Genomic DNA, 15,659 nt, shown 5'->3' on the forward strand with positions numbered 1-15,659 from the left:
TTAATCAATATATTAACGACCCGACTGTAAAGTGACCCTTTTCCTCCCAAAATAATAAAAGTTGGCACAAAGTTTGATAAAAAAAATTAGAATGGTATTCCCTGAATGGAAATCGTCTTGCCGAAAGGTAATCCATCAGCCTTTGTGTGTGTGTTTGTGTGTGTGACCAATGTGATTACCAGATGGTAGAGAATTCCATTCCCAATACCTGTAATTTAGTTGCTGGCGGTTTTTTCCACCGTTCTTTCCTCGGCAACATGAGGACTCTTCTCGTCCTTACCACTCTTCAGAGCATCAGAAGATGACTCCTTATCTGCTTCAGACACACCAAAGTTGTGTCTTCTGACTTTGTCGAACAACTCCTCTTGTTCCTTCTTTGTCAATTCGTTCTTCTTCTTTCCCTTGATATGGTACATAGGATTAAGCTGTCTAAGTGTGAGGTTCTTGCAGAAGGGCAAGTGACCACGCTTCTCCTCAAACAACATTAAGCCTAATACAGTAATCAAGAAAAGCCAGTAAATGTTGTAAGAGATCACTGAACCATAAGTGGCCGAGTTTTGCCATCCCAATAAAGCGTTGAACACATCCCAACCATTGTCGAGTTCAGGGTTGCAACAGTTGACATGCCAGACAGACTTTGAAATATCGTAAGAGCCTGGACCAGAGCCACTTTCAGATGCATCACCACCAGTCTTGACATTGTAAACTTGAGCTTCAAAGTACCATACACCCCTTGAAAAAAGGCCGGCAGAAATCAAGTACAAGATACAAGTTGACATAATCAAGCAAACTTGCAAAGAAGCTGAGGAACCAAAGTAGTAAAGCATCACGCCAACAGCAATACCTGCAATTAAACCACAGATCACTGGAAGTGGGAAAGCAGCAGCGCCAGTGTGGTCAGACAAACCAACACCACCAACGAACACAACTGCTTCCAAACCTTCTCTCAAGCATGTAATGAAGGGCAAAACAAACATACAGTATTTAGTTGTCAACCTTCCGATCTTGAACCTGTCCTTAGAGACAGCAGGTTCTTTGACCAAAGCCTGGGCAATCTTAGTTCTCCACTTCTCTTTCATTTTGTTGATTCTCAACATGGCAATACCCATAATTGTGATCAAGATTGTGGCTATCATACAGAAAGTACCCTCCCATATCTCTTCTGACTTACCCCAAATATCATGGCCAAGAGTGTAGAAGACAGCGATAAAAGCACAACCGATACATAAACAGATGAAAACGCCTAGAATGGAACCTGCCCAAACTTGTAATCTAAGTTTCTTGTAAATGGCCTGATCCTGGTCGGGTCCTCCCAAACCTTGCTTCAAGAAGGCTAAGAGAACCGAAACCACAAGCACTGCTTCCAAGGATTCTCTGAAGACCACAAAGAAGACTTGAACGTTAAAGACGTTAGTCATACTAAGAAGGAATTAAAGAAAGGAGGAAAGGAAAAATTTCAAGAGCTATTCAGGGAGGACTTGGGACGGCTTAAATGGTAGAGGGAGGGGGCCGACCCGGAAATGTCAAAATTGAAAGAAAACGGCACAAAACAGATGAAGCCAGAGATAAAACTTCGATTTACGAGAATTCAGTCCGTGCTGCATTGCATATTGAGCCAGTAACCAAAATCAGGTGGACTTCATGCGGTGCAGGGTAAGATGATAACCAATGGAGGGTCAAGATATGACGCAGCAGCATCGGTGGGACCGTGCTAAAGCGGAAATTTTGTTTCTGCGATAACCTTAGTAGATCTAGTTTAATATCTCTATTGCATTGGTTTGAATTCTACTAATTTCCTTTCCTCCTGTTCCTATGCTCTTTTTTTTTTTTCTTTTTTTTTTTTTTTTTTTGTGCTCTACAATCTTTCTGTACATCAAGTGGGCGCCCAAAAGGCGAATGTGTCAAGGACGTAAAAAAGTGTCAACTGCCGCTTTGCGAGCTTGACCTGCACCCACCCATGCAGCCTCCCCCAGGAGACAGGCGAGGCGGGCTGTGGTTTTGACCCAATGAAACGGGGTTCGCTGAGGGAATTATGTGTAACAAACACAAAAGGTGGGTGGGGTGATATATTCTAGGCTATAGAGGTGAATGGAGGGATCACTGTTGTTTGTTAATTGATGTTTGTTCCACTGATTTGTCCTTCGATGACTGAGTAAAACCAGGCTGGTGTTACTGCGCGTTATCTGATAAAATCTTCCTGCGGAAATATTGGTGTTCAGAGCGAATGGGTGCAACACAAATGCTCAGCGCCCAATATTGACTACGACGTGCATTAATTTCGGCTGAGGGATGCATCAACGCAATTTCTCACAGGAGTCGGTTTCAAAGTTGCCGATGCAAAGGACCGCCTCAGAGTAGAGAAGGACAAAGTGTTAAGACAATGTCGTTGTTGCGTGAAGAAGGAAAGCGACAGGTTTCTACTAATATTATAATCGCGTCACTTTCCGTATACATCAAGGTAAAAGAGAAGGAAAGTATGGTGCTCACGAAATCGTCGCACTTGAATAGTAAAGTCCACGGGGTTCACCAAAGTAGGAATTTATAGTGTCGCTTAAATACAATTTCATTTGCTGGTATCAAGCACCGATTGGTTTTCTTTGTCCATATAACCTTTGGACGGATAAGTGTACGACAGAGCCACATGTCAAGCGCAGAAGAGACAGGCAATCTCAACGAGCTAGAGGCTCTCACTATTGGGACAGAGCTGTACATGTTCCCGAATAGTGCAACGGATCCAAACGCTGATAAGCAACTCTCCCAATCACAGAGGAGCATCCCGGGCTCCCAACATGACGCTTCTCAAGACACAGACTCACAGCCATCTCATGCAATGCAGCCACTAGCCAACCAGGCTTCACCCCCGGGGACCATTTTTGCCGATAACGCTAATAACTTGTACATGATTGATCCAAATGGATATGCTGTTCCCCTCAGAAGTGCACCTCCGACTCCAGTGGAGTCTCCACCGCCACCTGGTAGAATACCGGAAGGGATACCTTTTTCGCCGCCAATGAGAAAGAAGAAGGGTTTTTACCATGCACCCGCTGCCTTGGGGAAGAATCCAAAAGTAAGCACATTGCTCCAATATCATTCGGATATGTTGCAAGCTGTGCGTTACGACCGGTTCTACGCCTGTTCCACCACCAACAGATACGGTTCGTCGGACACAATGAGCATACATAATTCTAGTCTGGATACTAGCCGTGGCAGCCACGGTTCGTGGAAGCTGGGCACGCTGATGGATCGTAAAAGTAGGGAATGGATGCAAAATGAGCGCATTCGTCGCGAGGCGTTAAACAACCGATTTGGTGAACAAGGAATGCTAGGGGGCCATTCGAGCCTGCTAATTACAACGCCTTCATCAGAACGATCTCAAGAACAAGATTCATACTTTGACAATACCACTGGCGAAGGAAACTCCTCACAGAGGCACAGGAGGCCTCCTGGCAGCTCAAGGTCTTCGCGCAACAATCCATCTTCCTAGAATATCAAAATACTTAGAGCTACAAAATATGTCATTTTAGGTCTTTATAAGGCCAACTTCATCTTGTGGGCTGGAATGACGTACCTCCATCGCATTGAGTGTCTCCTACTTGTACATCGGAAAAAGTGAGATGCGACAGACGCATATCTCAAGTATCAGCAGCCTTCTTTAGACCCCCAAGATGCCATCAGGAGAGGAACGATTGGCTGAAATCTCCAATGAAGAACAAGAAGTATTTGTCACTGAGTCTCGTGAACTATATGTGGAAGTGTCCTCCGTTTTGAATGTGAGTCCTAAGATGGACACTAGTGTCTTCCCTATATCCAGAAACACGCCGGTGGAGAGATCCATACAGCAAGCAATTGAAAGTTTGAATAATGATAAACTAGCACTTCTCACTTCGAAGGGTAATGAGGTCAAAAAGCTTGTTGCAATTGTGGAGCAGATAAAGCAGAAGGGTCCTAAGGATTTGCAGCAGTTAAACCGGCTTTCACTGCTGCCATCACTTATAAACCCCAGCTATGCATCGAAACATAGTATAGCTAACATTCAAGCATTTTTTGGAGACGAGATTGAAATGGGAGATCAAGAGAAGGCAGCTAGAAAAGAGATCCAGGGCCACAAGGTGTACGACATTCCTTGTTTGAGCATCCTACTAGTGAGAAAAGCGGTAAACGTTACAGCCAGCAAACTTCCTGAATGGAATACCCAATAGTTTTGCTTGCTTAGCAATGGAATTGAACTTAATTAACATGTTCATATCGCGTCTGGTGGGCTGATAACGGTGACAAAAAATGGCTAGCGAGGTGAGCTGCTCAGTATTGCCTGCACACAGTGGTATGCCAGCCAATAGCCTGAGGGCATTTCGCACCATAGTCAAAAAATCGTAAGTTTCATCAACGACTTTGAGTCTCACTACATCAACCTCCCATTCATTTCTATCAATAATGGCTTTGGATTTAGAAAACTTCAAGTTCGAAACTCCCCAGTTCGACCCAAGATTCCCTTTCACCAACCAGACAAAGCACTGTGCTCAGAACTACGTTGACTACCACAAGTGTGTTAACGTGAAAGGCGAGGAGTTCGAGCCATGTCAGATCTTCTTCAAGACTTTCACCTCCTTGTGCCCAGTCGACTGGGTCGAAAAGTGGAATGACCAGAGAGAAGCTGGCAAGTTCCCAATCAAACTCGATTAGAGCATAAGTTACGCATAAATACTACATAAACTGTGATGATAAACTTGTCTCTGTAGATATTAGAAAGGTTCCTAGTTTATCCCGGCTACCAAAACTCAACATAATTGAACAGTCTGAACTTTACCAAAACTCGTCTTCAACCCAATTCTCGTTACGGAATTCGTTGCTGCTGGCACGTAGGTTCTCCTCTGAGAACATACTTGCGTATGGGTCTTTATTAAAAGCTTTCTGCTCTTCGTATTGCTTGGAAACCTCTCTCTCATTTTGCTCTTGTTTCCTTTGAAGCTCTTTCTTGTTTCTTGTCCACTCTTTGAGCATTTCATCTTGCTGCTGGGCAAATGCTTCAGTGGACATCTCTGTCTTTGTCTTGTTGAGTTTATTCACAATGGCGTTCTCTTTCTTGGAAATATGAACACGCTTCACCTTCTGAGGGTTAATGAATGTGACAGTACCGATATCCATTGAGCCATCCGATCTAAGGTTATCAACTGGGGTATATATGATGGATATGTTGTTGAGCTTGTTGGCCTTGATGGAGTTAGCTTTCGTGAGCTGGCCGACCTGTTCTAGTAGATCTTGACTGAGCTTGAGATCTTCAAACTTCTGGTTCTGCTCCTCAGCACTAAGCTGTATGTACAAGTGAGCAGAGCTATGCTTGTCGACGTGAAACCATATATTCTTTGGATGCGACTTCTTCAAAAGGGTATCGTTCTCCACCTTATCTCTACCCATGTAGATGACGCATTCCGAGCCGTCATCTAGAGCGAATTCGTCTAGATCAGACTTGATAGCTGCTTTGAAGAAATAAACCATGGTGATGAGGTGAATGAGTAAGATTTCTTCTGCAGTGCGATTGTGTGGAGACAGGCATACATGGATGTTAGGAACAAAGAAGAAAGCATTTTGGCGATTTGAAAAATCGTGTTTTATTCTTGGAGCCAGTTTGAAGGAGACAACAAAAGAAAGAATATTTTGAGCTAAAAATATCTAATGGCTCATAATCGACATGTAACCAACTGTTGGCGAGAATGTGAGAGGACTTGTAGCTCTACTGAAAAAGTACTCTTCAGCTAGATAGTTCTCGTTCTCTTAACTTAAATCGACATAGAATGAGAGATCTTTGAGGTAAAAGGCGAACAGACACTACATGGTTATGCTCCATGTCTGGGGCTTTCTGCTCGGCTTCTTGGACACAAGCCTTAGGCCAGCCTTATGCTTCCATATGTGAGCGGCTGCAATGGCTGCGAACACTCAAAAGTGGCTAACTCTGTAATAAGCTTTCTAGTGTTTAAGCAGCTCGACCAATCCCTGAACCTGCCCTATCGTATTCTACCCCCTTACAGATTCAGCTGCAAAAGCCAAGCTGAAACAAAAGTACCTCGTAGGTTTAGTGTTTTGACTAGGTACGCTTCTTGACGATGCACGCTGACGTGCAATGTTTGCATCCACTTGTACAAGCGCGCTTCCACAGGCACTGTCCAAAGGGCCACCAAAGGGCCACCAAAGAACCTTATGAACAGAGTATGAAGAATATGAATCAGTTCAATGCGTAGAGTGTGTTGAAGAGAATTGAATGGTCGGCTTTGTCTAGTCAAAATGGTTCGTCAAATGAAGGTAATTCATCAATAGACCATAGGCAAGGGAACACGCGGCCTGCATGTGCCTTATTCGTCTCCTGCCCTTTTAGGCAACACCCTCCAGCCTTCTTTGCCTTATAAGGAAGAAACTTCTGCCTTGTGCAAAGGTGCCCCCCATATCTTAGAAACCCTTCAATTACTTACCCCAGTCATTCCTTCTTACTACTTGATTCTTTAAGAATCTTACTTGCTTGTTAGTTTCAATTGTTGGTATTTCTCGTCATTCTTTAAGAATGATTTCAGAATCCCTCTTGGAGTTCGAGGAGTCTCTCTCGCTAGTATCTCCATCCAAGCAGCTCTTGTTGGACCATTTGGATCTCCAAGCTGAGCTCAACAAATTCACCGATGGTCCTGCCGTCACTGAGACTATTACGGAAGAATCCATTGATGCCATTTTCGAGAACCATCTGTACTGGCTTGATGATCTTACCTGCTGTGATGTCTGCGGTAATGCCTTATCAGAGATGAATTCCAGCTGTTGTGCTAAGTTTATTCAGACTCATCGCCGTGGATGGGGCTCAGAAACTGAAAAGACGTACTGGCTTGCGTTCTTGCTGAATCCTTACAAAACCATGCTTTTGTTACCCAACTATACCCTCATGGTGTTCTTGCAAAAGGGAATCCCTTTCCAGCTTCGCCCGTTGATCTGGCAGAAGCTCGTTACAGTTAACCAAGAGAACCACAGTTATATTCCTGATCTGTCTTCGATGCTTTACAATAACTTCCAGCACTCATACAATGCTGACATTGCAAAGCAAATTAACAAAGACTTGGGTAGAACATTCCCCAATATTGCGTTCTTTGAGAGAAGCGACACTATCAAATCCTTACAAACGGTGCTCAATGTGTATGCCAACTATGATCTCGAGCTAGGCTACTGTCAAGGCTTGCTCTTCTTAGTCGGGACACTTTACAGTCAGTTGAGAGATGAAGAACTCACCTTCCATACCTTGTGCAAGGTGATGGATTCCGAGCCAGAATTAAGACAAATCTTCATAGCATCGTCCATGTCTTCAGGATTGGAAAAATGGTTCACTGAATTCATTGATATTCTCAGAGCTCTCGATGAAGAGTTGGCCAATCATTTGACGAGTTTCTGTGATTGCAGAGTTTTTCTTTATCAATGGTGGCTCTCTTTCTCCTTGATTCATGCTCCCGACTTGTCGATCAACAACAAAGTCGTCGACTTCTGTCTCATTGAGGGGTGGAAAGTTGGATCATTCAAGATATCGGTCGGTTTGCTTCTCAAGAACAGACCGATTTTGATGAGTTTTGATCACGGAGATGAGGAAGTTGTTTACCAACATCTTTTAAATGGCTCCAAATGGGGTAACGTTATCAACAGCTTACCATCCTTCTTTGGTGACTTGTTGTTGTCTTGGGACCATGAACACTTTTCTTCCCTCAACAAGCCAATGCGTTCTACTCCTTACAGTCTCAAGCCAAAGCCCAAGAAGACCCACAAGAGAAATATCTCAGTTATGGAGAAGCTCAAGAGCTTCTCAATCAGCACAGCACATGAACTCACACCGTTATCAGCTTCTCTGCTGGAGTCTGTTAGTTCGAGGTCCACGGCTGACTTATCTTTCGACAGGTCAAATAACACTACAACATCAGCACTGTCGTTATTCTCGGGTTCTTCTAAAGGAGATTCCGAATCTGTCTACTCGGACTTTAGCTCGTGCTCGTCAGAACCGAATAAATCTTTCTCCGAATTACTGAAGGGCCCAGTGAATGGAAAGTCTTCTGGTTCTGCTGGTAAAATAGCAGGAGACAGCTCGTTGGATGAGCTTGTTCTGGAGAATCAAATGCTTAAGTTTTACTTGAAGAAGGCATTTGAAAAATTAGAGGATGAGACACTCAGGAATGAAATAAGTCAGGCTATGGATTGGTAATGGGTATATATATTAAAGAATAAGAAATCGGTTTCAAGGAATGATAATATTGTAGTTACTACTTTAGAAAAAAAAATGCTGGTGATTATCGATGTTGTTTTGTTTGGTTTTGTTTCTTTTTTTTTTTTTTGTTTCGTTTGTTGTATTGCAACAGTCAATGCCAAATTCAACTCTAATTTACCTACGTAAGACACATTTTCAGATTTCGCGTATACTTGCGATTTGCCTTCACTACTGGTTCTGGAAAATATAGACCTCTAAAAAACGAAATGTACATATACCAAAATAAATAAATCACAAAAGCCTTATTACTGGATAAAAGTTTAATATCAATTTGCTTTGAACGTTCAATTTACTTCGTTGACGCTAATAATGTCCCATTATGTGTTAACTAGGCAACATACCTTTGGCCGGGTAACCCTATGCGAACTTCACTCGCCAAAATTTTGTAGTGAGTACTGATCACATACATTAAAAGGCATACTGAATTCTCCCCACTTTCATCAAAAAGTGAAACATACCTAGTTCCCGATATTCAATCGCCTACTAGCAGTCCCAAACCAGCTGTATTCATTTGCGAGTAAGCCTCACATTCTGGAAATTATCAAACCTTGTCTTGGCAGCTTCAGTGTACTTTTCATAAAGCTCAGCTACACTGTCCTTAGCCGAGACAATCTTAGAGAACAGTGACTTCGCAAGCATATACACGGGCCACAGGCCAATACTCACCTTCGTCTTCCACTGCCCTTCACATTGAGAGAAGAGATCTTGAGCAAGTTAACAACTACGAAGTTCGGGAAGTTATTCTTTTGCAAATTAGTATTCTAATCACCACTGCTGATTCGGAAAACTGGCAATCTAATTACAACCAGATTAAATATATTCTCAAGCACGAGAATAGATCAGAGAAAACTGCTGCGTGTAACAGGACTGTCGCCTTCTTCTACAGAAAAGTTTTCTACCTCGTTTTTTGCAGTGCACTTGGCCCCACTAAAAAGCCTGCTGAAAATATCTTAGATTGCATCCTTAAAAACTTTTCCACTTCCACTGAGAATTACGAGGTTTTTATCGCTGAACTTAAGTCTGTTACTTCACCACATTTCGAAGCGTTTGAGTTCATTTCAAGGTTTAAAACCGACCCTTTACTCGAATTTCTCATAGTCACTGAAAAAGCTCTTCCAGATAAGAAAGAGCAAGTCAAAAAGTACGTCTCAGAAAAGTTTGCTGCAGTTTCAGACCTTGTAAACTCCAGAAGTTCAGCAGACGACAGATCTTGGATTAATTTACTCCTTAAATTTATCTTAGAGCAGAGAAATTTTCCTTTCCTTTACAAAGTCTTATCACTTGGCTACTTTAACGCTTACGGTGATAGCTTGACTGCTGTACGCACATTTTTAACTTCAGTTTTGGATATGTCATTTAAAGATCTTTTGATAGAGATTGGACCCGAGAACTTGATACCAAGGAAGCTCTTGCCATCACTTTTGAACCTCAAGGCCGGAGAAGTTGATGAGAGCGTTGCACTTTTATTAGCCGAAGTTTTAATTCCTGGCTCGCAGGGCATATCATCTACCAACGGCGGTGTCACTGCTCTTACGTTTGTCAATAATTTACCTGAAGCTAATGCAAAGGGTGCGCAATTGCAGGCTTGTTTAAAAAATGTTGATTCTTCTTTGAGCCTCAATTGGTTCAACATCTTTGCACACATCCAAGACTATCTTTTTGATGCATCTAAACGAAACAGCCAGCCCTCGCTAGCGAGTGTTACTCAATTTCTCTCGGCGCTTGATTTCAAACAGGGCCTTGCAGACATTTTCTTGACACATGACTGGTGGTTCGACAAAACCCTTCTTTTCATCTTGCAATCGATGCCAACACAGCGCGGAGCTTTCGATATTCTCAATTCCTCGAACCTCACTCTATGCTATGAGAATGAACAACAAGACCAAGAGCTCTTAAAGTTTGTGAACATTGCCAAGCTCGAAGTACAGGTCATGGCGAAGATTACTTCTCAAACACCCCAACAGAATCAAATGCAGTCGGAGGGTGACAAGAAGTTTGACTTTTGGCTAGCACAAATGTTTGAGGTCCACTGCACTAGTCAGCCTCATCATGTTATTGCTGGAGCATTGGCAATACCAGACAAATCGCTTTATGTCCTTGATAGAATTGATAGGGTTTTTGCTATTATCATGGACAAGCCCCTTCAAGATGCTAACCTTGGCCATCTTCGCGATGTTTTGCGGAAGTTTAAAGAACTTGATGTTAATCTTGCTATTGCAAAACTCATCGAGTACTACACGAGCAGAAGAAAACCAGAAGCGCTCAGTAAAGTAATCATGGCATCAACTTCTTCGGGGTTAATTGAAGACCTTTTGCAGAAAGCTCGTACCACGGATTACGCCCTCTTCCTTAATTTCCTCATCGAGGCAACCAATTTTGGCTATGATTTCGAAGCTGTTCTCACTAAGGACTCAAAGGACGCTAATTTGCGAACTACCTTTTATCCAGCATTACTTGAGCTTTTGGAGGCTAGAACCGCTCAAGATTTCGAAAAGGGTCAACAAGATCAGCAGCAACAGCAACAACAGTTACCCGCGGATTCTCGTCCCCTTGATAACTGCAGGGCTTTGAAGGTCTCGGTTGTTTACCGTTTGCTTGATATTGTAAAGTCGTCTCAGGGATTTGTTGATGCTGACCATCTTAAGAATCTTCAGTTGTCACTTCTTACTACCTACCCAAGGCTTATTAACTTTGGAACAGGACATGACCAAGCGATTTTAGCTAACGAAGAACAGTACGCGAATATTTTCCCCACTCAGGTTGAACAGGAAATGAAGGCCTACTACTCGAAGATGTATAATAAAGACGTGGAGATCAAGGAAATCGTCGACATGCTATCCCGGATGAAGACCAGCGACAACCCTCACGATCAGGACATTTTCGCATGCATGATCCATTCATTGATTGATGAATACCGCTTCTTCTCAGAGTACCCGCTTACGGCCTTGGCATCAACATCCCTTCTTTTTGGAGCACTCTTGCAGAAGGATTTAATTCAAGGCACAACCTTGACTGTTGCGCTCAATTTCATTTGGGAATCTTGTAATCAGCCTCAGGATTCACATTTGTTCAAATTTGCAGTCCAATCCTTGTACAATTTCAAGTCCAGGCTACACGAGTATCCAATGTATTGCAAGCATTTACTCAAATGCCAGTCGTTGTCAGCCCACGCAAAAATGTACCAAATCGTCAAAGATGCCTCCGTTGGAATTCCTTGTCCAGATACCAATGCCCCTCAAGGTGGTAGAGGAGACACTACTACGCCTGTTAGAGACGAGCCTAAAGTGGTTTACAACTCGATTGCTCAATTAAGTAAAAATGTGGGTTTCGTCACTCAGGAGGAACCGGACGAGGGCGTCTCGGACAAGCTCTTATTCTCAGTGAACAACATGACCGCTGACAATGTTGACTCCAAGATCCCTGACATCAAAGAACTTCTTCAGGAGAAGTACTTTTCGTGGTTTGCAAAATACCTTGTCAGTGAGAGAGCTAAGACAGAGCCAAACAACCATGGCTTATATGCATCATTGGTCTTTTCCTTGCACAATGTTCTTCTTTATGAAATTGTTCTCAATACCACCTTGTTGGAGGTTCAGCGACTTTTGGGGAAGTCCAAGGATACTACAATGGAGCGGTCGCAAACCAAGAACCTAGGTGCTTGGCTTGGAAAGATTACTCTCGCCCATGACAGGCCCCTCAAAAGAGATCAGATTGCCTTGAAGTATCTTCTTTTGGAGGCGTTCGACTTTAACACACTTCATCTTATTATTCCATTCGTTTGCAAGGTTTTGGATCAAGCGAGCTATTCCAAGGTGTTCAAGGCACCAAATCCATGGGTTTTGGGTATTTCCAGTGTGTTAGTGGAGTTGTATGAATGTGCGGATTTGAAGTTGAATTTGAAGTTTGAGATCGAGGTGCTTTTGAATTCGTTAGGCTTAAATGTGAAGTCGATAGAGCCATCTACTCTTGTCAGACTGCACAATCCGAAGCCAGAAGCCTTGGCTGCTCTCTTCGGTATACGTCAAGAACCCAATGGCTTACCTGGCGGGTTCGGCCGGGCCTCCAGTGATGTTCCGGAGCAGGACTTACATTTGCAGCATCAAATGCAGCAACAGGCTGCAATGTTACAGCATCAGCAACAGCAGCAACAGCAGCAACAACAGCAGCAGCTTCCTCCACACGTCAGCCAACAACCTAGACAGCCTGAGGAAGAGGGAATTCAGCCTCCTGGTTCGAATCAATTGGATGCTTCTTTCAGCAACTTGACCGGAAACACTGTTTTCACACAAAATCCAAATCTCAGGAGGGCGTTGCAAGCTTCGTTGGCTCGTGCTGTACGTGAATGTGCTGTTCCAATTTTGAGCAGAGTATCTGAGGCTGTGTTGACAACGACAGAGGCTTTAGTAAAGAAAGACTTCGCTACGGAAGGTGATGTCGCCAAGTTCAGAAAGGCATATCTTATCCTCGCTCAACAACTCACCCACAGTATGGTCGTCTGCACAGGACGCAAAATATTGATCGAAACCATTGAGGCTACCATGCTCCAGTTGTTGAGTAACCAAGTTAACCCTAACGAACTTCCATTGAACGAACTTAGTGTTGCCATTCAAAGTAATGTTGACTTATGTGTTGAAATAGTCGAAAAGTTGGCAGCCAGCAACATTGGTGAGCTCATTGAGGAACGGATGCGGTCCCAGGTCCATGCTAGAGAAGTGATCCCTCCCGGAGAGCATTTCCGCAGTGAAAACGCTTCTGATTATGCTCTTCAGTTACCACCGCCATTGGGTTTACAACAGGATGGTTTGCGTGATTCTCAATTGAACATTTACTATTCGTTCGGATCAAACACCATCAATAGGCCGGAACAACAAAGTGCCCAGAGGCAGACACCACAGCTTTCAGTTCCACAGCCCCAGGTACATCAACAGGCGGCTCAGACTCCTGGTGCTCAACCCATTCCTCTTAATGCGAATAATCTTTCTCAAGTTCCAGCGCATGATGGATCCTCTGGTAGGGGCAGTGTTCCATCTCAAGTCACTCCTCAGCAGGCCTCTGCTGTCATGCAAAACGATGACATGGCCACTGTCGACCAGTTGTGTGCTATGATCACCCAGATGTGCGAGAAGACTATCCAAATGTTAGGGTCTGTGAAGGAGAACAATCTTAGTGAGCTCCCTGCCGATCATCCAATATTGCAAACTGTTTCACAGGCTTTGAGCCTTTGTCAGAGCAATGCATTGAAACACCCAGACTTACTACTTAAGGTCGCTCAATACGCTGTTAATTGTTTGTTCACACAAACCCACGAGAACCCAATGAGTAGTGAAATCTTCGTTGTTGTGTTGGATCGTTTGTGCGAGTACTCCCCATCGACTGCCAAAGATGTAACTTGGTGGATGGTTCACTCTGTGGATCAGAGGAAGTTCAATATGCCTGTGATCTTCTCGTTGATGAAGGTGCAGTTGGTAAACCCTACGAAGCTCGATGGTCCTATTGGAAAGTTGATCCAGGAGTCACAAAGTCCCGTCCTTGTCAAGTTCGCAGCAACTCTTTTGTTGAAGGTTTTCAGTGCCGAAGAACCTCGTCCAATTGCTTTGAGGTCTGACTTCGCCGTCACGCTTGCAGCTCTCTCACAGTATAAAGCTGACGAGACTACAAATGAAAGTTCACAGGCTATCGCTGCTCGTGATGAATTATTCGATTTCCTCAGCAAGTCCGCTATTCCTGCTCTTCCAAGCATCGCAAGTAAACCACCAAGCATGTATGTGCAAAGTGGCTACTTATTTGCAGAGTGGACGAAGCTACTTGGCCATGGTGATGAGGCCATTCCCTTACAGAAGAACTTCCTTGATGCGCTCTTCCATGCTGGATTTTTGACGGAACCGTCAAAGGTGGAAGTTTTCTTCAAAGCTGCAACTGAGATTGCAACAGGTGCTTTTGCTGCGGAACACGAAATCAGGAGCCGTACACAGCGCGAGGTTTACTTGGCTGTTGATTGCCTTGCAATTTTAATTGTGAGGGTTGTATTGAGGTTCACTCCTTCAGATGCCAGTAACGCGACCGAATGGTTGAAGACCGTTATTGGAGTTATCTCGTTGGTATTAATTGAAGAGCATGAACTTGCTAACACAAACTGGAATGAAAGAGCATACTTCAGAATCTTTTCGACCATGATGTGCACTTACGCTGACGCATCCATTCATGATGTCAACGCTACTGCTCATCTTGATGAAAGATTCTTCCCTGTATTGAGCGACGTGTTTAACAGTCTTCAACCCACGGTTTATCCGGGTTTCGCTTTTGCTTGGATTCCTTTGATTTCTCACCGCATGTTCCTCCCCAAGCTCATTGAACTTCCTAACAAGGCTGGCTATGCTGCGGCAGCTCGACTTTTGACAGCGCTTTTGAAATTCCAGAATGTCTATTCGAGGGACGAGTCGAGCCAGACGGATGTTATTAGCGTGATATACAGAGCCATCAGCCGCATATTCGTCGCATTAAGTCATGATTACCCCGAATTTGTCGTGGAATGTCACTACCAGTTGATAAGCGCTATCCCTTCAAACTATATTCAACTTCGCAACGTGCTATTATCTGCGACACCAAATGGTTTGGTCGCTGAAGATCCACATAGCACCGATCTTAACCTTAACGAGACTAATGGAAGTGATTTAGATCCATCAGTGTTCTACAACCCGATGGACGATCTTGTGAAGGTTGGCTTGAAGAAGCCAGTGGATAATTACTTGAGAATCCCGGCGCCAGGCTTAATGCGTTCGATTCACGCTGGCACCAAATTGAACCATCCAAAGGACTCTGCGGATTACGGCTTCGAAGTGGTTCATTACAATGTTAAGCTCATCAACGCCTTGGTGTTGCACGTTACGACATCTGCCATTGAGGAACGTTCCCAAAAGAATGGATCAGCTTTCAGTCCGCAATCGTCGCACGCTAGTCTAGTCGTGGACCTCTTGAACATCGGTTCTACAGAGTTCCGTTATCATCTTATGTGCGCCGTTGTGAATCAGCTCAGATATCCAAATAGCCACACTGTGTGGTCCGTCCAGCTTCTTGTTCATTTATTCAACGAGGCCAATTGGAATTCTGACGTTATTCAAAACGAGGTTCAAGAGATCGTTTTGAGGGTAATCCTCGAAAGAGCTGTTGTGAGACCTAGGCCATGGGGTCTTACGGCTGTTGCCAAAGAGATTTTGTGCAATGGAAAACAAAACCTCGCATCATTGCCATTCATCAAAACCGCACCGCAAGAAGTTCGGGTGGTTTTAGATACGTTGTTACGAGCATTCAAGGGTGTCAGCCAATAATCTGACGACCCCACTTTTATTTTGTATATTAGCTATTTCTAATAGATGCATTAACGATA

General features: G+C 43.7%; 5 protein-coding genes across 5 annotated transcripts; 3 read left to right on the forward strand and 2 right to left on the reverse strand. All coding sequences in view use genetic code 12, as the record gives it.

Moving 5' to 3' along the window:
• Nucleotides 1–215: 215 nt before the first annotated feature.
• CXQ85_002349 (FTR1 family protein) lies at nt 216–1,418 on the reverse strand (the record flags this gene model as incomplete). Its single annotated transcript, XM_025486030.1, has 1 exon — nt 216–1,418. One exon carries the CDS (start codon nt 1,416–1,418, stop codon nt 216–218), a length of 1,203 nt encoding a protein of 400 aa, XP_025341495.1.
• A 1,223-nt stretch (nt 1,419–2,641) lies between these two features.
• CXQ85_002350 (uncharacterized protein) lies at nt 2,642–3,484 on the forward strand (the record flags this gene model as incomplete). The annotated part of the gene is made up of 1 exon (XM_025486031.1): nt 2,642–3,484. The coding sequence occupies one exon, from the start codon at nt 2,642–2,644 to the stop codon at nt 3,482–3,484; it is 843 nt and encodes a 280-aa protein (XP_025341496.1).
• Nucleotides 3,485–3,665: 181 nt separating this feature from the next.
• On the forward strand, nt 3,666–4,680 carry CXQ85_002351 (uncharacterized protein; the record flags this gene model as incomplete). Its single annotated transcript, XM_025486032.1, has 2 exons — nt 3,666–4,142; nt 4,459–4,680. The coding sequence occupies 2 exons, from the start codon at nt 3,666–3,668 to the stop codon at nt 4,678–4,680; spliced, it is 699 nt and encodes a 232-aa protein (XP_025341497.1).
• A 120-nt stretch (nt 4,681–4,800) lies between these two features.
• Nucleotides 4,801–5,493, reverse strand: CXQ85_002352 (uncharacterized protein; the record flags this gene model as incomplete). Its single annotated transcript, XM_025486033.1, has 1 exon — nt 4,801–5,493. One exon carries the CDS (start codon nt 5,491–5,493, stop codon nt 4,801–4,803), a length of 693 nt encoding a protein of 230 aa, XP_025341498.1.
• A 1,057-nt stretch (nt 5,494–6,550) lies between these two features.
• CDC39 (CCR4-NOT core subunit) lies at nt 6,551–15,600 on the forward strand (the record flags this gene model as incomplete). The annotated part of the gene is made up of 2 exons (XM_025486034.1): nt 6,551–8,192; nt 8,930–15,600. 2 exons carry the CDS (start codon nt 6,551–6,553, stop codon nt 15,598–15,600), a joined length of 8,313 nt encoding a protein of 2,770 aa, XP_025341499.1.
• Nucleotides 15,601–15,659: the final 59 nt, after the last annotated feature.

Source organism: Candidozyma haemuli, assembly GCF_002926055.2.
Source record: "Candidozyma haemuli strain B11899 chromosome Unknown C_2014730914, whole genome shotgun sequence".
NCBI classification, from domain to species: Eukaryota; Fungi; Ascomycota; class Pichiomycetes; order Serinales; family Metschnikowiaceae; genus Candidozyma; species Candidozyma haemuli.